At 43.0% G+C, this 25,103-nt stretch overlaps 1 protein-coding gene across 2 annotated transcripts in view; it reads right to left on the bottom strand.

Moving 5' to 3' along the window:
* Positions 1-25,103, bottom strand: part of LOC124242078 (general transcription factor II-I repeat domain-containing protein 2) — a 56,325-nt gene that overhangs the window by 17,968 nt on the left and 13,254 nt on the right. For both annotated transcript variants that reach the window (XM_046666630.1, XM_046666629.1), the window contains exons 3-9: positions 23,197-23,335; positions 13,073-13,192; positions 12,417-12,600; positions 12,223-12,251; positions 10,686-10,740; positions 10,183-10,226; positions 6,390-6,467 (exon numbers count right to left, since the gene is read on the bottom strand). In XM_046666630.1, coding sequence (XP_046522586.1) covers positions 6,390-6,467; positions 10,183-10,226; positions 10,686-10,740; positions 12,223-12,251; positions 12,417-12,600; positions 13,073-13,192; positions 23,197-23,335 — 649 coding nt within the window. The remainder of the gene's footprint in view (positions 1-6,389; positions 6,468-10,182; positions 10,227-10,685; positions 10,741-12,222; positions 12,252-12,416; positions 12,601-13,072; positions 13,193-23,196; positions 23,336-25,103) is intronic.

A 25,103-nucleotide genomic window follows, 5' to 3' on the forward strand; every position in this document is an offset into this window, starting at 1 on the left:
CTGGGCCGCCTGCAGCGGAGCGCGCGAACTTAACCGCTCGGCCACGGGGCCAGCCCGCTTTTTTTTTTTTTAACTCGCCCTTCTTTGCTGGAGAACCCAGTACAATTTGTCTTGTTGAGTTACTCCCATTCTGGAGTTTATTGCCTATGTTCTCATGGTGATGTTTTCCTATGTTCCTATATCCCCCGAATTTCCTGCAAACTGGTGGTTAAGTTTGACTTTTGGGGGCAATGATCCCAGAGGCGTACTTCCTCCCGGATCCTGTCAGGAGGCACATTGTGACTCACACCTCTATCTTTGTGAGGTTAACCCTGACCGGTGAATGCAGGCGCTGTCAGCCTGACCCACTGTGATAAAGTCCCCATCGGCATTTTACAAAGGCTTCTAACAGCCATTGATGATTATTGCCAGGATGCGTGGTTTCATTAGGGGTGGCAAAGTGGGGACGTTTTATGACTTCTTTTTAAGTCTTATGTTTTATTCCCCAAAAGTTTTTAAGCGAAAAAAAGGAGGAGAGGAATTCAACACATACTTTATTTGCCAGGTAAAAGTTCGAATCTGAATAAATTTTGGATTTTATTATCAGTGACTCTAAGTATCCTACAAAATTATTAATCAATATCTGTCTGTCAGCAACAGGAAAAAACCCCCACAGACACTTCATTATGCGGTTCTTATATTTTTCCCTTGTTGTGAAGCTCAGACCCAGAATCGGAGCCTGTGACATAAGTGAGTGATGAGCAAGCCGGCCCCACGGCTGCTGCCCAGGGCTGCGCTGGCTGACGGTGGCCTCACTTCCCATTCCCAGGACCAAGTCAGAGCAACCGCAGTCTTAAAGGAAGACTCTGCACATATTTCGGGTTAGGAAACTCACACCAACACAACGCTGTAGGAGGGCCCGAGGTCTCGATAACACCTTTTTGTTTGTTTACCAATTCTGCAATTATTTGAAGAAAGGGGAGGGGGAGATTATCTATCTAGGCACACAGTGAATTTAAGCTTTTTTGTTCTCTTTCCAGCCTCTCGCCCTGTGTTTGGTCAGACTGGAAGGGAGGGGAGCAGGAGGGAGGCAGAGGCCAAAGGGAGGAGGCTCAGAACAGGCTGCTGGTAAGATGGTGACGGGGGGCAGGAGGGCAGGACAGACGTGGGGGCCTCCCGTCACATCGGGCTGCAGATACGCAGGCTCTCTGGCCTGTCTTCAACCAATGATCCCCATCCCCTTGTTCAATGTGAAGCATGCCGCTACACTCAGGTTCTGTGGTGACACGAAAGGCAAGGGCATCCTGGGCTGCTCATGGGCAGGACAGACTCAGGCAAAGGCCTTTCCCGCAGCCACAGCGCGCAGGGCAGCAGCACTGCACAGAATCTGCAAACCAGTGTATCAACTCGCCTATTTCTGTCACAGTTCTGCCAAAAACCAAGCATATGGGGTTCGAGGGATGTCAGGGCTCATCAGGAAGAAGATCTGACCCGGAGGTGGCAGGAGCACACACAGCTGTCTCTGGACGGCGTTGTGACAGCTTTGCATTTGGAGACAGTCCCTCCCAGAATGAGGCTGTCCAGTATTAGAGAGCTGTGAGGGCCAGCAGGGTGGGGGTGCTTGCAGCCCTGGGCTTTTCCTTCTTTGTGCCTAGCCGAAGTTGGAAGCTCATGGAGTTTGGTCCTGCAGGCCTTTGAGCTAACAGGTCTCAGCTGCTGTGAAGAAATAACCTAGGGGCCAATACACAGAGGCCATCTACGGCTCATTTCTAGAACACGAAGCACCTTCAACAGTGCATCATCAAACTGTTCACGCTGGGCAACACGCGGCCACAGACGCCACAAAATACAAATCACTTCAATATGAAAGCAACTCACTTTCCATTTTGAGTCTCACATGACTTTACCAAACAGAAGTAGAGGTAAATAATTTAAAAACAAATTGCTCCTTGTTTAGGTTCAACTCTAAGCACAGTAAAGTTTACATAAAAAACAGAAGTAGGCCAATGTATTTCTCTTCCTCCTCTTTCATTTCAAAAAGTCAAAATCCAGGGCGTAGTGGTTGAGTTTGGTGTGCTCTGCTTTGGTGACCTGGGTTAATGGGTTCAGATCCTGGGTGTGGACCTACACGACTCATCAGCCAAGCTGTGGTGGTGACTCACATACATACAAAAATAGAGGAAGACTGGCACAGATGTTAGCTCAGGGCAAATCTTCCTCAGCAAACAAAAAAAAAAAAAAGAAGAAGAAAAAGTCAAAATCTAGAACTAAATATCACATGCAGTAAATTCAGTGTAGATAAACTCTAAAATACTGACATGCTCTGGAAAGTGGAGGCAGAAGAGTATATATTTGAAACACTTCAAAATGAGGAATTTTTTATCAGCAGGATCCTTTTATCAAAGGATCTGCTTTGGAGCAGAAATTCAGTCATCAAATTTGAGTTAAGATATCAAATAGTAGTCACTCCATAAAGAAAAAAGGTAAAATTAAAAATAAATGAATAGTAATGAAATTATGACACATGCTACAAAATGGACGAACGTTTAAGATATTATGCTAAGAGAAACAAGTCAGTCACAAAAAGACAAATACTGTATGGTTCCACTTACATGAAGCACCTGGAACAGGCAAATTCATAGAGACAGAGAGTAGAATGTGGGTGCCAGGGGCAGGGGGAAGGGGAATAGGAAAGGGGAGTTATTGCTTAATGGGCACAGAATTTCTGTTTGTGATGAGGAAAATGTTCTGGAGATGGACGGTGGTGATGGTCACACGACAATGTGATTGTACTTAGTGCCACTGACCCGTGCATTTAAAAATGGTTAAAATGGCAAATTTTATCTGGTGTATGTATGTTCTATCACAATAATAATAAAAAAGCAAATGAGTAAAAAGATGACCAGTGTCAGTTTACGAAGAACATGAGGATTCCTGGTAAATTAATCCAGAGACAGTTATAACAAAATATTCCTGGTCCAGAGTTTTGAGAGCAAAAATTGTTTGTATTGAATAGGCATCGAATGTGTTGAAAATAATCTGATAATCAGTCAAATTAAATGTGAAGTTAATCACATTTTATTTTATACAGATTATTTATACAGATTATAGATACAGGTTAATTGTACATTGAGTCTGCTTATTTATTTATTTATTGAGATACAATTCATATACCATAAAATTCACCCTTTTAAAGTATACAATTCAGTGGTTTTCCATATATTCATAAGGTTGTACAGTCATCATTACTATCTATTTCCAGAATATTTTCATCACCCCCAAAAGAAACCCTGTAGCCATTAGCAGTCACTTCCCACTCCCTTCTCTCTCTAGATCCTGTAACCACTAATACACTTTCTGTCTCTACAGATTTGTCTATTCTGAACATTTCCTGTGGATGAATTCATACAGTATGTACCCTTTTGTGTCTGGCTTCTTTACTTAGCCCAATGTTTTCAAGGTTCATCTATGTTATAGCATGTATCAGTACTCCATTCTTTTTTATGGCCAAGTAATATTCCATTGTGTGGATATACCATATTTTCTTTGTCCCTCCATCAGTTGATGGACACTTGGGTCGTTTCTATCTTTCGGCTATTGGGAATAATGTACAAGTTTGTCTGTGGGTATACGTTTTCAATTCTCTTGGTATCTAAGAGTGGAATTGCTGGGCCATATGGTAACTCTCTGTTTAACTTTCTGAGGAACTGCCAAACTCTTCTCAAAAGCAGTCACACCATTTTACATTCCTACCATTTTACCTTTCGATTTCTCCACACCGTCACCAATACTTCTTATTGTTTGCCTTCTTAATTATTGTCATTCTAGTGGGTATGAAGTGGCATTTCATTGTGATTTTGCTTTGCACTTATCTAATGATTAATTATGCTGAGCATCTTTTCACGTGTGTATTGACCACTTGTATATCTTCTTTGGAGAAATGCCTATTCAAATCAATTGTCCATTTTTAAACTGAGTAGTTTGTATTTTTATTGTTGAGTTGAAAGAGTTCTTATATATTCTGGACACTAGATCCTTATCAGATACATAATTTACAAGTACTTTCTCTTATTCTGTTGGTAGTCTTTTCACTTTCTTGATAGTATTCTTTAAAGTACAAGAGTTTTTAATTTTGATGAAGTTCAATTTACCTATTCTTTGCTCTGGCCGCTTGTGCTTCAGATATCCTATCTAAGAAACCGCTGTCTAATCCAAGGCCACAAACATCTATGTCTATACTTTCTTCTAATATCGCTTTAGCCCTACATTTGGGTCTTTGATCCACCTTGAGTTAATTTTTGTATATGGTGTGAGGTAAAGGTCCAAACTGATCTTTTCTGCATGTGGATATCCAGTTGTTCATTTTTTGAAAAGACTGTTCTTTCCCCATTGAATTGTCTTGGCACCCTTGTTGAAAATCAGTTGACTGTAAATTTGAGTTTACTTCTGGACTCTCAATTCTGTCCCATTGGCTCATGTCTGTCCTTGTGCCAGTACCACAGAATGGTGATCACTGTAGCTTTGTAGTAGGTTTTGAAATCAGGAAGTATGGGTCTTCCAACTTTGTTCTTCTTAAAGATTGTTTTGGCTATTCAGGGTCCCTTGCATTTCCATATTAATTTTAGGAAAGTCTTCCAATCCATGAATGTGGGATATCTCTCCATTTACTTAGGTCTTCTGTAATTTCTGTCAACAATATTTTGTAGTTTTCAGTGTACTGAAGTCTTGCACTTCTTTGGTTAAATTTATTCCTAAGTATTTTATTCTTTTTTGATGCCGTTGTAAATGGAATTTTCTTAATTTCTTTCTTTTTTTTTTGGTGAGGAAGACTGGCCCTGAGCTAACATCTGTGCCAGTCTTCCTCTACTTTATATGTGGGACGCCACCACAGCATGGTTTGATGAGCAGTGTGCAGGTCCACACCTGGGATCCGAACCTGTGAACCCTGGGCCACTGCAGCGGAGTGTGCAAACTTAACCACTACATCACTGGGCTGGCCCCTTAACTTCATTTTTCGCTTGTTCATTGCTGAACATACAGAAACACAGTTGATTTTTGTATCCTGTATCCTGCAAGCTTGTTAAACTCATTTATTAGCTCCAACTGTGAGTGTGTGAATTCCTAGGATTTCCTATAGACAAGATGACGTCATCTGCAAACAGAAACAGTTTTACTTCTTCCTTTCCAATCCGGATGCCTTTTTTTCTTCCCTAATTGTCCGACCTAGAACCTCCAGGACAATGTTGGAAACAAGTGGCAAGAACAGACATCCTCATCTCGTTCCTGGTTTGGGGGAAAGCCTTCAGTCTTTTATCAGTAAGTATGACATTAACTACAGGTTTTTTGTAGATGCTCTTTATAAGGCTGAGGAATTTCCCTTCAATTCTTAGTTTATTTAGTGTTTTTTTAAATCATGAAAGCGTGTTAGATTTTTGTCAAATGCCTCTTTCCTACACCTATTGGGATAATTGTGTGGTTTTCGTCCTTTAATCTACTGTGTTGTATCCTACTGATTGATTTCCACATGCTGAACTAATTTCCTACAATAAACCCCAGTCATGAGGGATGTTTTATTGACAACAGACACTTTCATTGGTCTCTTTTCATTGGTCTTTAGATTTCTTGAAAAAGGTGTTTAGTAAAATTTACAGAGCTATGTAATGCTGCAGGAAAATTCCAAAGTTACGATTTTGTAGGAAATATTTCAAATCGGTTAATAATGTTTGAGGAATTAATTGCAAATTGGCCTGCACTCTGCCTGTGTTCACAGTGGTGCTCAAAGGTGGAGAAAGGACCTGAATGCTGTACAAGAGTCACAGTGTCAGGATGATACCATATTGTCAAGCTGAGAGCACTCTGGCTCCAGCGGGATTCCGGTCTTGGGTGGAGGACCCAGCCACGCCACAGTGCAGAGCACCTACCTGACCACGCTTGAGAAGTGTGTGCATTTGCTAATAACTGTCTTCTGCTCCCCATTTAACTTGTATGATGTCAATGAAGCAACTATTATTCAATAACGGGCATCTGCATTTCTTAACTCTAATTTCCATCTCTTTTAACTTTTAATATTTTCTCATAACTCAATATTTTCTCAACTTACGGGACAGACTGGACAGAAGAGGATTGGGGGAATACTCTAGAACACACAAAATAAGAATATTTAAGACAAACTCAAGTAACATACACCCTGAAATATCTTTACATTCTCATATACCTGGGAGCATACGGATTTAGGCTAAATAAAACCTATTTTATGACTAAAATTTTTTCCTCTAATTGGCAGTAGGCTAGATCCAGGTAAATGTACATGCATCTTTATTATTCTTGGCCTGTTTTTCCAATGTGTGCTAATTAAAATTTTCCATCACAAATAACTTTTGGAGAAGAAAATTATGATAAAATGGTATTACCTTGCATATTATATCGATAGTAATTAGGATCATCTGATTCTTTCTTGACTGACACAGCTGCTGCTTTCACAGAAATGCCTTTGAATGCAACGGAAATGAGCAAATTATGTGTTAGGCCAAACCCGCCAACAGAGAAATATGATAAGCTGATCTAACTTCCACATTCTGTTTTAACATAGCAACATTATAATCAGCAAAAGAACCTCTAGCTCACACACTATAAACAAAAGGCTTATTCACATAAAAATAAATATAAATATGAAATAATGTAAAATCAATTTAAAAGGAATGAAGGAAGGAGGGAGAGAATGAAGGAAGGAACAGAGAGAGGGAGGGAGGAAGGGGAGGGAAGGAGAAAGAGGTCTACCCCACTTTTGGGTGGTTTTCCCTTTCAAGATGGCTGAATATATACGTGCATTTACGTGAAATGCTATAAATATTCTTCTGTAATGGGACCTGAATTGGCAAGTATAATCTTAACTTATCCATTACAATGAAATGGATTTCAAAACCTGGGGCAACTATACTAGTAAAACCAAAAGCTTTTATCAGGGAAAGGTGTGGTAGATTGCAAAAATTAGCCCAAATTTCTCCCCTGTCAGTATGCACACCTGTTTGTGAGGTGGCTTTCCCTTCTCCTATTTTCCATAAGTGGAGTCTACTTCCCCACCCTGGAAAGCTGGGCCTGGCCACGTGACTTGCCTTGGCTGATGGGAGGTTGGCTAATGGGATGCAAACAGAGGCGTGAAAAGTGCATGTGCGTCCATGTCTGCTGTTTTTGGAACCGAGTTGCTCTGTGAACAAGCCTGGGCTAGCCTCCTGGAGGATGTGAGGCCCTGAGGAGAGGTGCCCGGCTCTCCCAGCTGAGGCCTCAGACTGAGGCCATCCCAGACCATCCAGCCTCGGCCAAGCCAGCCCAGCCCAGAAGGACTGCCCAGCCGTCACACAGAACTGGGAGAAAAACTAAGTTACTGTTTGAAGCTACTAAGTTTTGGGGGGTGTTTTTTGGGGAGGATTTTTTTAATACAACAACAGATAAGTGATATTGAAGCATACATATAATTTAACCATGAAGGTTAATAACAGCAAAAGCAAAAATTGTGGCACAGCTTGGGATTCACTGTTTAGCATGAATTTACAAGTTCTGAGGGTTCTTCTGAAAACCTTTAACAGCTCTGTTGGTATAAGGATAGTGAGACTGGATATTAAAGAATGTGATTATCAAAAAGCAAAATCTGTTAGAAAAACTGAGGAACAGAATGGACACGGCTGATGGCCACATTAGTGAAGTGGAAGATTAAGTTGAGGAGGTTGCTCAGAAATGGGACAAAAGGTAATCTGATGGAAAGATTAAAGGAAAGCTGACAAATGGCCTATTTATGCATAAAAAAGAGAAAAGCTATTCGTGTGTTTGATTATAAGTGATCTGAAAGAATTTTCACAAATCAGTTAAGGGTTGTTGCCCCTAAAATGGGGATGGAATTTGAGGTGATTTGAGGGAGATTTCAGGGGAATGGAGTTTTGAGAGGAGAGAGTGAAAGGATGAAGAGGAATTTTACTACTTGTTAGTCCAAATTTTCTAAAATTTCAAACATGCATACTTTTTGTAATATTTTATAATAAAATTTTAATTAAAGTACAAATTCCAAGTTGATCAGGCAATCATGACTCTACTAACAGAAACATTTGACAAACATGTGACAGCTGGGCTGTCAAAGAAAAATTCCTTTGTAATCCAGGAAATTGAAACCAGATTTGACAGCGGAGAATGCAAAATTTGAAATGGTAATGGAAACAGATTTACTTCAGCCTTTCCTCAAAATGAGAGAGGGAGGGAGAGAAGGAGGGAGGGAAAGGGAGAGAGAGACAGAAGGAAATTGAAAACTGAAAGCCATTTAAACACTTGTATGTAGCAAGCACTATACAAATATCACAGAAATGGGGCTGATCGATAGCCAGGCCTCAGAAGCCTGTGGGCAGCAGGCAGTGACTCCCATGGGATCACGAAATCCACAGGAGAAAGCCACCTTAATAGAGAGCACATTTTTGTTTAAATGGAACCACATCTCCAAAGAGAGGCCTCAACAAAAGAGGCCTATTTTAAGGTGGGTGGGAACCGCTCATCTGGCCTGGTAGCTGGCGAGGAAGGAGACAGAGGCGGTGTGGGCTGTGGTCTGTGACAGGGCCCTGGGGAGAGCTGGCAGCCCCCACTCCCCTCATCTGTCTTCCCAGTTTCTAAGAGGAGACTGGGGCGTGGAGCGTTTAAAATCTCTGTGACTGTCTGAGACACAAGCAGAACGTATCTGAGCTTTGAAAGCATCCAAGGCCAAATTAAACGGGCGAATGTGTAAGGCGTGTCATGTCGCAGGTGAGATTAACACCCACGCTGAGCTCTGCTTAGTGGAAACACGTGGCTGTTTCCTGTCACTGACTCAGGTGAGTTTTACCTAGAAGCACTGAAGTGGACAACCACCATTATTTTCCGACTGACATTTAAAGGGGAACTTCTACGAAGCACATGATTACATGTGGATGGGAGGGACATGAGCACCCACAGTTGTGGTCGGAGGACCCTGGGGTATGACAATGCAGGAGCTGGGCCATGGAGACTGGTCCACACATGTCCCAGGGGTGCCCCCAGGGACTGGGGAGGCGGTGGGGCATAAACCAGCCTTGACAGCTTTGTTTTTCCTTTGGGTTATCTTAGATTTAATTTTAACTTTACATTTTGAACTACTAATTTCATATTTCTAGGCTGCTTTTCTAAGCATTATTAAATTCTAATTTTACTCTCTCATAGCCAGATTCTGTTCATTTTTGTCTTTTAGAGGTTTTAGTTTTAGTTTTATATTCTTGTTTATTTTAGAGTTTCTAATCTTTCCATTTTTAATGTTTTCAATATTTTCCCATGCCTTGATTAAACATTTGAGTTAACAAGTTTTTTTTTCTCTATATTTATTAGCCTTTTAATGTCTTCTTTCTAATTCCATTTTCCTTTTTTTGAGGAATAGGGAAGGGCAGGGATGGGGGTCAACTACTCTCATCCATTGAAGGCGGATCTTTTTCCCGCACGTTGTCACAGTGCCACAGGTCTGCTGCAGAAGTGACAGAGAGTGGAAGGAAGGGGTAGAATGAGGTGTGTCCAACGATGAAAACACTGCTGTGTTTGTAAACCAGGTGACAATTCAAATGCGTATTCAAGACTTTTTACTCATTTCACAGTCAGGTTCTAATTTAAATACAATTAATAGTTTGTCCACAAATCTGTCTACTTAATAATGTCTTAGTGCCTGTTACTTACTGAATTAGAAGGTTCTCTTTTCTAGATATTTGAGTAAAATATGACTATTCTGCAAATAAGGCCCCAGTTGAGGCTTATTAGTGCCCTAGTCGCCCCCTACTTGGATTTTTTTGTCGATTCTTTTGGATTTTCTACATAAACATTCATGTCCTCTGTGAACAAAGTGTTATTTCATCATTCCCAATCTGTATACCTTTCATTTTCTTTCCTCCTCTTATTGCATTAGCTGGGCCTTCCCTGTGAAGTGGAAAAGGGCCGGTGAGAGGGGACGTCCTTGCCTTGCTCCTGATCTTAGTGGGGAAGCTTCTAGTTTCTCACCATTGAGTATGATGCTGGCTGTAGGTGTTTTGTAGATTTTAAAAATCAATTTGAGGAAGTTTCCCTCTAACCCTAGTTTACTGAGAGTCTCATTTCTTTTTTTAGGAAAACAAAAGAAAGGAATCGAATGACAACCTGTTAAATACTTGATTCTAAAAGCACTCGTGTACGTACCAGAATCTTCCATGGGCTCAGTTTTCACATTGATGGAGCCACAACTGAAAGGAGAAGGGAACCCTGGTCAAGACAGGCAGGGTGAGGACTGACCACAGGCATCCAGACACACGGGACCTGAACGTCCTGGGTCTCCAAGCTCTCGAGTCCTCCCTCCCCCATCAAGCTGAAGGCAAACCTGCCTCAACTGTAACATGAACCATCATAATCCTTTTGAATAAAAAAACTAAGGAAGACTTTCCATAGTCTAAAAACCAACACTTTGGGGTGAGATATGGATTTTACTTTTTTTTTTTTGCTGAAGATTTACCCCAAGCTACCATCTGTGCCAATCTTCCTCTATTTTGTTATGTAGGATGCTGCCACAGCATGGCCGACAAGTGGTGTAGGTCTGCACCCGGGATCCAAACCTGCGAACCCAGGCCGCCAAAGCAGAACGCGCTGAACCCAACCACTACGCCATGGTGCTGGCCCCAGTTTTCACTTTTTAATTTTTCCCTTACCTTTCACTTGGCGATGTCATCGATCTCTCAGCATCTGTCACCACTACAGGCCCACCTGTGCAGGAGTAAAAAGACACACACTAGCCCCTTTCTGCACTTTGAAATACGACAACGTTCAAACATATATAAAGTGCAAGTCAATACAGAGAGAACAGAACTCGCAGCTCTAGGTCATCACGGAGTTGGTGGGGGAGAGACCCTCACAGCAGGCCCCACATCCTGGGGCCATTCGTGTGGGCAGAATGGGGGCCGAGGAGCAGACCGGGCCTGGAGCACGGGTGTGGACCCCACCTTGCTGCTTACCAGCTGGGCGACCTCAAGCAAGTTACTCAACCACCCTGTGCCTCAGTTTCCTCATCTGAAAATAGTGGGTGAGTGCGGATTAATGAATACACGCAAAGTGCTCAGAACAGTGCCTGGCACAGCGTAAGCACTGAAGAAGCGTCAGCCGCATTATTCTATAACGAAAGTACAAGTCATCTGGGACGACAAGCATCCGGTCACCTGCCACCCCTCACCCTCAGGTCCCTCCTTTAATGTGAGCTAGAGGATTCCAGGAACTCACGGTTGCTCCAAAAACAGACTGTGCTCTGTGAGCAGGTGACGCTCAGGAGAACCGGAGCGCATCACGTCACCCTCTGTACCCCACAGTGTGCAACCTGCACCCCACCCACCCCCGGGCCATCTCTACATACATGGTCTCAGGAAGACACCCTCTTTAGACCTGGTCTTCCACGAACAGCTATGGCCCAAGGTTCCCAACCACGTTCCAGAACCATAACCCGAGATAATAAGAAGTGGGCATAGTAGGTCTCTAAATGCTTCTGGTCAAGTTACTTTTCTTTGGGTCCCTTCGTCACCATAAATTAAGGAGAGTATGAAGGCTCCTGGCCTCGAACACCCTTCCATGTGGCTTTCTGCTTGATCAATGGAATGGGCTTCCCGGGAGAACCAACCTGTTAAGACCCTGCTTATCTTGAGGGCCAGCCCCTCTAGGAAGCTGTTCTGGAGACACAATTCTGTCCCCTTCCTAGGGACTCCTGGGGATTTCCTCCAGCCATCCTGCCAGCACCACGGGTCACCTCTGGTTCTCTGCTGGACACCCGTTCCTTCTCCTAGACCATGCATCTCAGGAGCACGGGAATGCTCACACCTTCTAGATCCACCCTGGAAGCCAACGCCTGGCCTGTGGCTGGTGGTCAAACAGAGACCCCAGCATCCTCATACTCCTGTGCACGAGGACAAGATAGGTCTACTGGTCTGTGTGGCCTGGACGCAGAACTCGCTGGGACGGGAGCTGGTCAGAGGGTTGTGTCTCAACTCTCTTGACCTTGGTTGGGTGTGTCCTTCCCTCAGCTGTGCACTCAACAAATACCACGACCCCCCCACCCCCGGAACGTCAGAGTTGCCTCCTCAGCGGGGAGAAGGTAAAGAATGAACAAGCATTAGAATGTGCCAAACTTGCATTTTAATTAAGAGGAGCAGAACTGGTTTATCGGCTAAGGGCAGGCACCAAGGATGAGAAGCTGTCACTTACCTAGCTGATTCGCTGGACCTAGGAAAGGTCTGCAAGAAAACCAATACTATTACCCGACATGAACACACAAGAAGACAGATCAAACATCGGAGTAACCGACTTCCAAACGCAACAGACAGAATTAATGAACTGAGTGAGATCAAGCTCTCAGTTTACCTTCAAATGAACTGTAAGGAGAGGATGGAGCCTGTCACCTGTTTATGACGAATGAAATCCCCGCTTTCTTCTCCAGAATCCATTTCAGGGTTGCAAGATCATAGTTCTCTGGGTGTTGAAAGGTGACTCCTTCTGGAAGGCCCTGCACTCGCACAGCCGCCTGGTCTCTCTGCATCTTCTCGTATGGCACAGGCACCATCACTGTAGTCCCTAAGGCTTTACCTGGGAGAAGAGGCGAGATGACCGTAAATGGTAGGAGCGTCACACTCTGCTGGTCAGTTTCATTATACCACCTGAGAGTTTTGTTTATCTAGCTTTTTAAGAACACTGTGTAGGTATTAAAAAAACTCTGTTAATGCCTGTGGAAAGATGTGCATAGGTGGAGAGAGAGGCTGGTGACTGAACCGGCAGTGGACATCTTCAAAAACCGCACTGGCTGTGGAGTGGGGGCTCCCTCAACGAGAGCAGAGAATGAAGTCTGATCGATCCAGAGGTTTCGATGGGCCAGGAGAGACCAAGCTGTCTTCTGTAAGAAGACTTAATCGGGTACTTACAAACCGACTCTTTGCTTGATGAGAATGTGGATTTTTCAACGTTAGAGACATTCTAAACAGTCACAGCAATAAAATATCCATAACGCTGTCTTGCATGATGGTCAACTATTCAGAGAGTTAATGCTGAGAGTGAGCTTTACCATAACAAAGGCAGAAATAGTCCTCGACCGCTTTTCGGAGTATTTCCGTCTCTCCTGACTCCATCGGCATCCCGTTCGCCGGGCGCGGGGGCTTCACCTCAGGCAGCCCTGCAGCGATGCCTGTCAACAGGTGATCGGCACAAAGTCAGTACCCAAGCATCTGTACTGTATGCTTCTTACTGTCTATCTTCTGGTCATGAAAGGGAAAAGGAAAAAAAAAAGGAATAAACATAAAACAAGACATTCTAATTAAAAAAACCCCAAAGAACAGGGTATTTATGGTGAACAGAATAATATAACATGCTGATCATCTCTGAAATGAATCTATTGACAAGAAACTACAAATGATTCAACACACAGGAAACACTAGTAGTTCAAAGGAAATTATTTTTAATCACAGAAATGTTTACACATATTTGCTATATAGTCTAAAAGGAACAGTCATTGTGCAGGAAGGCCATCACCACTGAACGCACTCAGGACCTGCCCCTCCAACCAGCTGCTACTCCAGAAGTTTTGACACCGATGGTTTGAATTAGGGTTGTTCAGGAGACAGAAACCACACAGTCACTTGAACAGAGAAAGTTTAATGAAAGAATCATTAACTGGTAACGAGAGATTAACTACTCCGGGGTCATGAGCACTCTAAAGGGTACACCAGCAGCAGGGAGCAGGGGCGGCCCCTCCTGCCAGGGTCGCGGCAGAGCACCCGCGGAAGGAGCCCATCTGGAAGAGGGTCCCTCCAGGCCCGAGAGCCAAGCCTCTTTGGGGAGGAGGCAGCCACGGCATGGAGGATGGCAGAAAGTCCGCTGAGGTGCCGCAAGCTAGGCTGGCAGGCAGGGACCCGCCCCCTGGGGGCACCAGTGGAAACCACCGGCAAGTTGCCCACTGGGTGCCTGCAAGACTTGCTGGGCGTTGCAAGGAGGCTGTCCTCGGGGGCCTGCTGGAGCTCTGGAAACCACGTTGTCGGGTGATGCCAAGAGAAATGCTGGGCAGCCACGCTCTGGGACACTGGCGGAACTCCCTGGGAAACTGCCTGTGGGTATGATGCACTGACATTCACCAGGAAGCCTCCTTCTAGAACATTCTGGGACTTGGGTGAGACTTGCTGGGAAGCCAGCTGGGGCGCCAGTGGAACTGGCTGGAAGCCGCGTGAGGTAGGGGCGTCACTGGGAATCCCAACTGCTGTTGGTCACCATGTGCTGCAGATGCAAGCAGGTGAGAACCCACTGGAAAGAGAAGAGAAGCTCCCTCCTCCTCCAGGGATGTCCTGAGCCGCCTTCTGACAACGGTAAACACTGTGCCAGCTGCCAAAGGAGAAAACGTTCTCAGGGCCCAGCTCCAATGTCACAAGGCAGGGCAAAGGGTGGCCTTGGAGTGGAGAGGCAATAACCTTACAATCGTCACACTGAAAATGTCCCAGTGGCTTCCTGAGCTCGACAGGCCCATACAATGGAGTTATATTCTAAGGGCAAATGTGAGGCAGAAACTCTGGGCAGGCAAAATTAAACCTGAAACCTCCAGTCATCCAGGAAGTACAGAATATAGAGTTTTGTGTATACAATTCTGCAAAGCAATTCTTAGGCACATTTACATTGCAGAACCAGTCACTTAGGCTAAAAGAAGGAAGCAGATGAAAACCTCTGTGTGTCGGTCACTCAAACAATCTTGAGCTACAAGTCAAGAAAGAGGGGAAAGGGCCGACCCAGTGGCGCAGCATGTTCTGCTTCGGTGGCCCAGGGTTCCCCGGTTCAGATTCTGGGTGCAGACAGGCACCGCTTGGCAAAAGCCATGCTGTGGCAGGCGTCCCACATATAAAGTAGAGGAAGATGGGCATGGATTTTAGCTCAGGGCCAGTCTTCCTCAGCAAAAAGAGGAGGATTGGCGGCAAATGTTAGCTCAGGGCTAATCTTCCTCAAAAAAAAAAAAAAAGGAGGGGAAGAGAGTGGTAGAAAATTGACAGTGTTAGTTGCAGAGTTTACTCCAGGGTTCAGGGGACTACGGCCTGCAGGCCAAACCCTGCCCGCTGCCTGGTTTTGTACGACCTGTGAGCTAAGCATGGCTTTTTATATTTTGAAATGGTTAAAAAAGTTCAAAAGGAGAATATTACTTCATGACACGTGAAAATCATAGGGAATTCAAATTTCAGTGTCCATACATAAAGTTTTATTGACCACACTCATTCATTTATGTATCACCTATTTCTGCTTTCACACGGCAATGGCAAGTTGAATGGCTGTGGCAGAGACTGTAATGACACACAGGGACTAAAGTATTTGCTATTTGTCCCATTTGGGAAAAAGGTTGCCAATCCCTGGGTTACTCTATATTGTTTTAATACTAAGCACCTATAACCCTAATGCAGGTTGATTCTAAATTTGTTATTTTGAGGGTTAAATTAGTGAATAAATGCTTATTCCACAGGGAGTTGGTTTCTAACATCAGAGGGAAGGTAAATGTGTTTTTGATGCATTACCTCAAGTAATTTTTCCTTACTTCCTAGACAACTTTTGAAGACAAACACCACATATTCAAGAGTCACACCCAGTATTCCAGGTCCGGGAACGGCAGAGAAGTGTGTATTTGCCAATAACAATGGTAAACTCTGGAGGAAGTATCAAGTCAGTCATGTGCAGGCCCCAAAGAACAACCAAACACAGGCAGAAACAGGAAGGAACGCTGTCCTTGAGAGAAGGGAGGCGACAACTGAGAGGCACCTGGAGCTGGCTTTTTCCCTGGGGGAGTCCTTAGCTCCCGAGGGACTCAGGGGAATGGAGCCTAACCAAGAAGTAGCAGTTTTGTGGAGTGAGACAATCTGTCACGTGTTGGGATTGCCATTGTGCTTGGAAACTGAGGGGGAAAATCCTGGAAAGCAGCAAGCAATAGGAAACCCAGTATCTTCATATGAATTTCCCTCAAATTCTTGACTGGGCCCAAAACTGTGTATGCACAGGGTGAGACCTTAAGGAAAAGCAACATTTGGAAGCTAAAGAGCTGAGCAGAGATGTAAAGAGCTGTGTGGTGCTGGAAAGGCAGAGTTTAGAATTCAAGTCCTGCCAAGTTAGAGAAGCTTGTGAAACACCTCCTGAACCCCAGGGCACCCGAGGAGCGAGGGCCACAATCTACGACTTGGAGGGATTCCCCAGGACCGAGGGCAAAACCCAAACAGACTCGTCCACACGGGTCCACACAGGGTCAGGGTGACCTGCCAGTAACTTAGCAGCTGGCCAGAACAAGATGCAATGTCACTTAGCAGATTTTTACAACATATCATGCATACCACCCAGTATAAAATAAAACATTCATAAAAATGTGAAGAAGGAGGAGGAAAAGAGAAAAAAAACCTATAGAAGCAGAACCATTAATGATCCAGATGTTGAAACGATCAGATGAGGACTTTAAAAACTACTATAAATTAATAAATTAAAGCCTTTATAGGGGTGACGAACAGAATGGATGAATACAAGGGGAATCCTAACAAAGAAATGAAAATGCCAACAAAAAGAAAAAGAGGAAGAAGGAAGAAGGAAAAAAGGAAGCAAGGAAGGAAAGAAAGAAGGAAATGGAATTCTAGAAATGAAAAATAATTGAAAATGAATATTTCACAGAATGGACTTAAAACAGCACACTGGATACGGCAGAAGAAAGAATCAGTGACCCCAAAGGAAAGTCAGTAGAAATTAACCAATCTGAAGCTCGAATAGAAAAAAGAATTAAAACAAAAATAACAGAGCCTTAAGGACCTGTGGGACAATATCAGATTTTCTTCTACATGTGTAAATGAAGGAGAGAATGGATGAGAATAAATATTTCAAGAGATAATGGCCAAAAATGTCCCAAATCAATGAAGATGTCAACCTGCAGATTCAGTAAGCTCCACAGACCAAGCAGGGTGAAAACAAAGACGGCCATCAACAGGCACGTCACGGCCGAACTGCTGAAAACCAGACTGCACAGAGCTGGGGAGAAAGACACATCATCTTCAGAGGAACAAGGATAAGAATTCTAATTGTGGTGGAGCAAGCTCTCCCTGTAAACTCTCCCCTCAAAGATACAATGAAAGGGACATTTGTATTCCAACAGAGGACACCCACACACCACAAAAGATGTCTGAGAGACCCACGCAGCCAAACATTGGAAGGCAGAGGTTCTGGAGCCCCCTCCCGAGGAAGTGGAACAAAGTAAGAGAAAGATTTTCTTCCTCCCCGAAGGGAAGCGGGCCAGGGAGTGTGCACAGCCTCTGGGAGGAAAGCGGGGGAGGGGGGGCAGGGGGAGGAAGTGGTGGCCCTCCATGGGAATTCCATAGATCTCTGAGGTCCCTCACAGTCTGGGGGAAAGCCCCCTCAGAGGGGACTAACTACTGCAGGGGTGTGTTCATCAAACCAACACCCCAGGAGAGCAGATAGCAAGGGAGAGTGAGAAAACCCTGAGAGCATGCAGGAGGAAGCACCCCTCCCCTGCACCCAGAGCCGCAGCCCAGCACCCTGGAGCTGTCCCTGCTGATCCCATTGGGCTCAGAATATGCCGCTCCTGACCTCCGCCCAGTGGTGACAGGTGGAAGAGGTAATCAAATACTACCACAATGAGAAAGTACAAATCCATGCCGTCTGGCAGCATGAAAAAATATATTAAATCTCCAGACCAGAAGGAAAATGACAAGTCCCAAAATCAATCTGGAAAACATAGAAATCCATAACCTAAATGACAGAGAATTCAAAATAGCTCTTATTAAAAAACTCAGTGAGTTAAAAGAGAATGCAGACAGACAATACTAAGAGTTCAGGAGCTACTTCACAAAAGAGATTGAAACTATAAAGAAGAACCAATCAGAAATGTTGGCAATGAAGAACAGAATGGATGAGATAAAGCAGAACACAGATTCCCTGAACAGCAGGGCTGATAACATTGAGGAACGAATCAGCACCATTGGGGACAGAAACACAGAAATGCTTCAGAAGGAGGAGGCAAGAGTACTAAGAATAAAAAGAAATGAACTAAGTCTCCGAGAAATATCCAACTCATTTAGGAAATGCAACATAAGGATTACAGGTGTTCCAGAGGAAGAAGAGAAGGAGAATGGAGCAGAAAGTGTGTTCAAAGAAATAATAGCAGGGAACTTTCCAAATGTGGGGGAGGAGCTAGAAATCCACGTGAAAGAAGCCAATAAATCTCCTAGCTACATCAATGTAAAAAGACCTGCTGCAAGGCATATAGAAGTGAAGCTGGCAAAAGCCAATGACAAAGAAAAACTACTAAGGGAAGCAAGGTGGAAGAAAGTAACTTACAAAGGAACCCCTATCAGGCGTTCAGTGGGTTTCTCTGCAGAAACCTTACAGGCTTGGAGAGATTGGAATGATACATTGAAATCTTTGAAAGACAAAAACTTTCAGCCAAGAATACTCTATCCAGTGAAAATATCCTTCAGATATGACGGAGAAATAAAAACTTGCCCAAATAAACAAAAGCTAAGGGAGTTCATTGCCACAAGATCTGCCCCGCCTCCCCCCACCACAAGAATAAGAATTCTATCCTGACTTTGTATCTAAAATAGTAACAGCCATGAAATTTCAAAAGGGCTGAAAGAAAAAAATCATCAAGGTGGAATTCCATCTGAAGTAAAAATATTCTTCAAAAACCAAAGCAAAGGAGAGACGTCAGCAAGACGACAGACTAAGAAGCAAGAGGGCTTCTTTCACCACAAATACACAGAATTAATGATATACAGACCAGAACATCTCTGTGAGAACTCTACAGACCAGCTGAGAAGCTACAGCACCCAAGCCATTGTACAACCAAGAAGGGACAGTCTCTTCAACAAATGATGATGGAAAAACTGGATAATCACATGCCAAAGAATGATGTTAGACCCTTATCTTATATCATACACAAACATTAACTCAAAATGGATTAAACCTAAAACTAAGACCTCACACTACAAAACTCCTAGGAAAAAACACAGGAGAAAAGCTTCATGACATTGGGTTTGGCAATGATTTCTTGGGTATGACACCAAAAGCATAGGCAACAAAAGCAAAAATAGACAAAAAGGACAACATCGAACTTGAAAACATTTGAAAGGACACTATGAATAGAGTTAAAAGGCAATCCACTGAATGTCTGCAAAACATATATTGTAATTGTAAATATAATTGTAAATATTTGCAAATCATATTTTGATAAGGGGTTAATATCCAGAATACATAAAGAACTCCTACAACTCAACAACAAAAAATCAAATAACTCAATTCAAAAACAGGCAAAGGACTTGGAAGATATTTCTCCAAAGATGATATACAAATGGCCAATAAACACACGAAGAGATGCTCAACATCACTAACCATCAGAGAAATGAAAATGTAAACCACAGGGAGGTCTCACCTCACACCCATGGGGATGGCGACTGTCAGAAAAGCAGAGAATAACCAGTGTTGACAAGGATGTGGGGAAGCTGAAGCCCTCGTGCACGGTGAGTGGGACTGTAAAACGGTGCAACTGCCATGAAAACACGGAGGGTCTTCAAAAAATTACAAATAGAACCACCATATTATTCAGCAATTCCACTTCCGGGTATATACCCAAAAGAGCTGAAAGCAAGGTCTCAAAGGGTCACTTGCACACCCATGTGCACAGTAGCACTTTTTACCACGGCCAAAGGGCAGAAGCGACCCAAATGTCCATCGACAGGGTGAATGGATAAACAAAACGTGCTACATATATACGGTAGAATATTATTTAGCCTTAAAAAGGAAGGAAATTCTGACACACGCTACAACATGAATGAACCTTGAGGACATTACACTAATTGAAATGTCAGTCACTAAAAGACAAACACTGTATGGTTCCACTTATATGAGGCACCCAGACTAGCCAAATTCATAGAGGCTGGAAGTAGAATGGTGGTTATTAGGAGCTGGGGGGAGGGAGAAAATGGTGTTGTTTAATGAGTACAGAGTTTCAGAGTTGCAAGATGAGAAAGTTCTGGAGATCTATTTCATAACAATGTGAATATACTTAACGCTACTGAACTGTGCACACAAACATGGTTAAGACGGTAAATTTTATGCTCAAGTTTTTTTTTTAACCCCATACACAAAAAAACAAAGGCAAGGTAAAGATATTTTCTGATAAAACCTGAGAGAATCTGTTAAAGCAAACAACAATAAGGCATTAGAGGATTTATAACACAGCGGGGCTAGAGGGAAATAAGCAGAATTATACTGTTTAAGGTTCTTATATTGTAGGTGTAGGAGAAGGGCATTAATTTCAGATTCTCTGTGACAAATCAGGAGGACATATTGTGGTCCCAAGAACAACCAAAAAAAAAAAATAGAGAAAACAAAGTGTTAAAACGTCAACAGAAGAGATAAAATGTAATATAAAAATTTCTCAGTGTAAAAAACACAGGAAAGCAGGCACAAAGGAACAACATAGGGGACAAAGAAAAAAGAAACAGGGGCCGGCCCAGTGGTGCAGTGGTTAAGTTCACACGTTCCGCTTCAGCAGCCTGGGGTCCACCGGTTCAGATCCCAGGTGTGGACATGGCACTGCTTGGAAAGCCATGCTGTGGTAGGTGTCCCACGTATAAAGTAGAGGAAGATGGGCACGGATGTGAGCTCAGGGCCAGTCTTCCTCAGCAAAAAGAGGAGGATTGGCAGGAGATGTTAGGTCAGGGCTTTAAACTAAGTTGTATAAATAATTGTATTAAATGTAAATGGATGAAACACCCCAAGTAAAAGTCAGAGATTTTCAGACTGGTTTTAAAAAAAAAAAAAGACCTAGGGGCCGGCCCCATGGCATAGTGGTTAAGTTTGGCGTGCTCCATCTTAGCGGCCTAAGTTTGCAGATTTGGATCCTGGGCACAGACCTATACCACTCGTCAGCCACGCTGTGGCGGCAACCCAGGTACAAAATGGAGGAGGACTGGCACAGTTGTTAGCTCAGGGTGAATCTTCCTCAACTGAAAAAAAAAAAAAAAGAAAAGACCTAACTGCATTCTGTGTACAAGGAACCCACCTTAAATATAAAAACTCAAAAGGCTGAAAGTAAATGAAGGGAAATGGATACACCATGCAATATTAATGACAAGAAAGCTGGCGTGGCTATGTCAGTACAAGACGAAGCTGACTTCAAGATGAGGAGCATAAATGGAAACAAAGAGGAGCCATTCATGAGGGAAGAAAAGGTCAGTTCATAATCCTAAATGTGTATGTATCTAATAACATGGCTTCACATATATGAAGCAAAAAGTACTAACCAGAAGGAGGAATAGACAGATACACAAGATAATTTGAGATTTTAACACTCCTCTGTCAGTAATTGATAAAACAGGCAGGCAAAAATCAGAAAGGATACAGGTGAATTAAACATCATTTAACAACTTGACCTGATTGGTCTTTTCACTGCAGAATCCAATACAAATGGTGTCTAAGCCGTAAATTCAATCTTGATAAATTCAAAAGGATGAAAATCACACAGAGCCTGTTTTTGGACTACAATGGGATTTGATTAGAAATCAATAACTAAGAAAATTCCCAAATTTAGGATATTAAGCAATATGCTTCTAAGTAACTGTGGGTCAAAAAGAAATTACTAGGGATATTAGAAAATATTTTGAACTAAATTATCATGAAAACACAACACATTAGAGTCTGTGGAATGTAGTTAAAGCAGAATCTAAAGAGAAAATTATAACTTTAAATGCATATTAAAAATAAAGTCAAGGACCTAAGCCCCAAATCAAGAAGCTAGGAAAGAAAAGCAATTAAATCCAAAGGAATTACAAGAAGGAAATAATAAAGGTAAGAGCAGAAACAAAGGATAAGGAAAGACAGAGAAAAGAGCAAATCAATAAAGCCAAAAGTTCACGCATTGGAAAGATAAGTAAAATAGATGAATCTCTTGCAAGATTTACCAAGAAAAAAGAGAGAAAACACAAATTATCAACATCAGAAACATCAATACAGACATTAAAATTATAAAGCAAATATCATAAACTATTTTTTGCCAATGAATTTCACAACTTAGATGAAATAAACAAATTAAAAACAAATTTGAGAAACAAAGTTTACTGAAATGCACACAAGAAGAAAACAGTAAATATGAATGGCCCTATATCTGAAAAATGAGCATGCAACTGTGAAACTTAAAAAAAAAATCTGTACTTAAATTTCAATGATTAGAAATCCAATTGGCGGCTGACATGAATGACCCTTCTTGCTGATCAATTACATACTCACCATATTATTTAAAGACTACTTCATTTTTAAATCTATCTTCTTGATCGTAGAGACCTAATTTAGTTCTAGAAGTCAGTCTGAATCGATCAATCTCTCTCTCTCATATGTATGATCTTGGGTAGACAGATCTAGATTTGGCCACAGTAAAATGGTATAAAGAAGGAAAGAAAGAAATATACACACACACACACCCTGCACCAACTCCTGGAGACATCTATGCATCTCTATCTATTCCTCTAGATATATAGATGTGTAAATACACACACACACACACACACTCACCCCATTATACCCCATGATGAAACTTTCTGTTTTGTTTTTCTTTCTTGATTCCAGAAATCAAGAAAGAAATACTAAACTGCTAACTCAATACTTCACAGGTAGCCCACAGTGCTGGGGAGAATCATCACACAAGGTGTACGTTTTCACACCCGAGGCTAGTTTCCCTCACTTATGCTCACTGGCATATGGACGGCTCTGAAAGTCCCACAGTAAGGGGAAAAAAGGGCAAAAGGAGTATAATGGTTATTATCTGAAAGTAATACCTAACAAGCCCTGAAAGAGTTTTTCCCTTTCCTTCGGGAAGGAGTAAAACAAGAATATTTTTTTAAATGTGGGTTTATTTTAGGAACTAAAGACAATTTACTTTATGTTCTTCAATTTCTTCTATACAACCAGAGTCTGCTCAAGGACACAGTACAACATACACCGAGCACGTTCTGTGGACTCGTCGGAATTAAGCAGACACTCGGGTTTGCCAAGTCACAGATGCGGGGGAACCATTTTTAGGATAATGCATATGATATCTTAGAAGAAAACATTACAGAAGTCTTGCCTGCAAGTGTTTTAAGATTTATGAATACAAAGGATAAAATTATTAACACCTACAGTATTTTGCAAAATCCTTCTGCAGGTCCGCCCTGGCGTTGACAAAAGCGCGTCCTCTGTCGGTGCCGACGACGAACACGTCTGTCTCGTACACGGCGATGCAGGCCACTTCCGCCTTGGACTTGGCCAGTTCTTTACACTGGAACACAAACACAGAATAAAGTGTTACATACAAGGGCAGAGCCAGATTTTGCGGGGCCTGAGAGGTCTGCTTTAAGAACATAAAATTATGTACAAACATGAATATTTATTTAGAATGAAGAAATCACCAAGAAAAAACCAAAACAAATTTATCAAACAAATACCACAAACATCATACAACCCAGAGAAGAACACATTTTTATGAACCGCCTGTGCTATTGCGATTTATAGTCAGAAATGAAGATTTGTGTTCATCCACTGCTCCAGGCACAGAGCTCCTGAAACCCTTGGAATTTCCTAACTGAGGAGAGCGGTAAAGGTGTCTTGTTATCTGAATGAAGAGACTTGGGGACCACACCTGAGGATGGGGCTGGCTGCCAGGAGAACCAACCAGGTGATGAGAGGGTTGGAACTTTCAGTCCCACCTCCCTGACCTCTGGGGTTGAGTTCAGTCACTAACAGCCAGCGATGTCATCAATCATGCCTACACAATGAAGCCACCACAAAAACGCCAAAGGACAGGGTTGGGGAGCTCCTAGGTGCTGGGAGAGTGGTCCCCGGAAAGGGCACGGAAGTCTGCTCCCCATTCCTTGCTCTGTGCGTCTCTTCCATCTGGCTGTTCCTGAGCTATATCCTTTGATAATAAACTGGTCATCTAGTCAGTAAAATGTTTCTCTGAGTTCTGCGAGCTGCTCTCGCAAATTAATCGAAATCATGGAAGGAGCCGGGAACTTCCAGTCTATAAGCAGTGGTTAGACACGCTGACGCCGTGCACCCCGACGCAGCGTGAGGAGAGGGGCAATCCACCCTATGGTCTTCTTCCCACAAACCCATGACCCCAGGCTGGACCAGAGGGAAACATCAGAGGCACTCAGATTGAAGGAGACAACAAAACACCTGACCAGTACTCTTCAAAACCGCCAAGGTCACAAGAAACAAGGGAAGATGGAGGCACTGTCGCAGAGCCCAGGAGCCCCAGGCACATGATGACCAAAAGCAATGCGGTGCCTGCGGGCGGGTCCTGGCACAGAAAAGGGACATCAGCAAAAACCTAATGAAATTTGAGTAAAGTCTGGAGCTAGTTAATAGCAGTGCGCCAATATTGATCTATTAGTTTTGACAAAGGCACCATAATTATGTAGAACGTACCAGAGTTATATACGATGTGGGTAAGGAGCATACGGGAAATCTCTGGACTAGCTTTGTAACTTTTCTGTAACTCTTAAAGATATTCCTGAATAAAAATTTATTTTAAAAACTCCCAAAACTGCTTGCTTTCCAGGGGCTTAAGGGTGGAGCAAATGGGGAGTAACTACTTATTGAGGACAGAGTTTCAGTTTAGGAAGATGAAAAAGTTCTGGAGATGGATGGTGGTCATGGTTGTACGACAGTGAGAATGGACTTAAAGCCCCTGGACTGCATGCTTAAAAATGGGTGAAATGGCAAGTTTTATGTTATACGTATGTGTACATAGATAGATCTTTCCACAATAAAAAATAGAAACTTTTTGTTTTCCCCCAAGAAGACTTCCTAGCTCCTATCCAACCCATGAGTAAGTCCTATCGACTCTACCTTCAACACACCTTTCTGGTCCCATCACTTCTCCACCTTTCCTACCCTAGACCGGGCCTCAGAAATCTCCCACCGGAACCACAGCCCTAGCCTGCTAACTGGCTTCCCCGCTTCCACTCTTGTTCCACGTTCATCGATGGTTCACACAAGCACCACTCCCCTGCATTACTCCCACGGCTTCCCACCACACCGAG

Source organism: Equus quagga, chromosome 7 (assembly GCF_021613505.1).
Source record: "Equus quagga isolate Etosha38 chromosome 7, UCLA_HA_Equagga_1.0, whole genome shotgun sequence".
Classification (NCBI taxonomy): domain Eukaryota; kingdom Metazoa; phylum Chordata; class Mammalia; order Perissodactyla; family Equidae; genus Equus; species Equus quagga.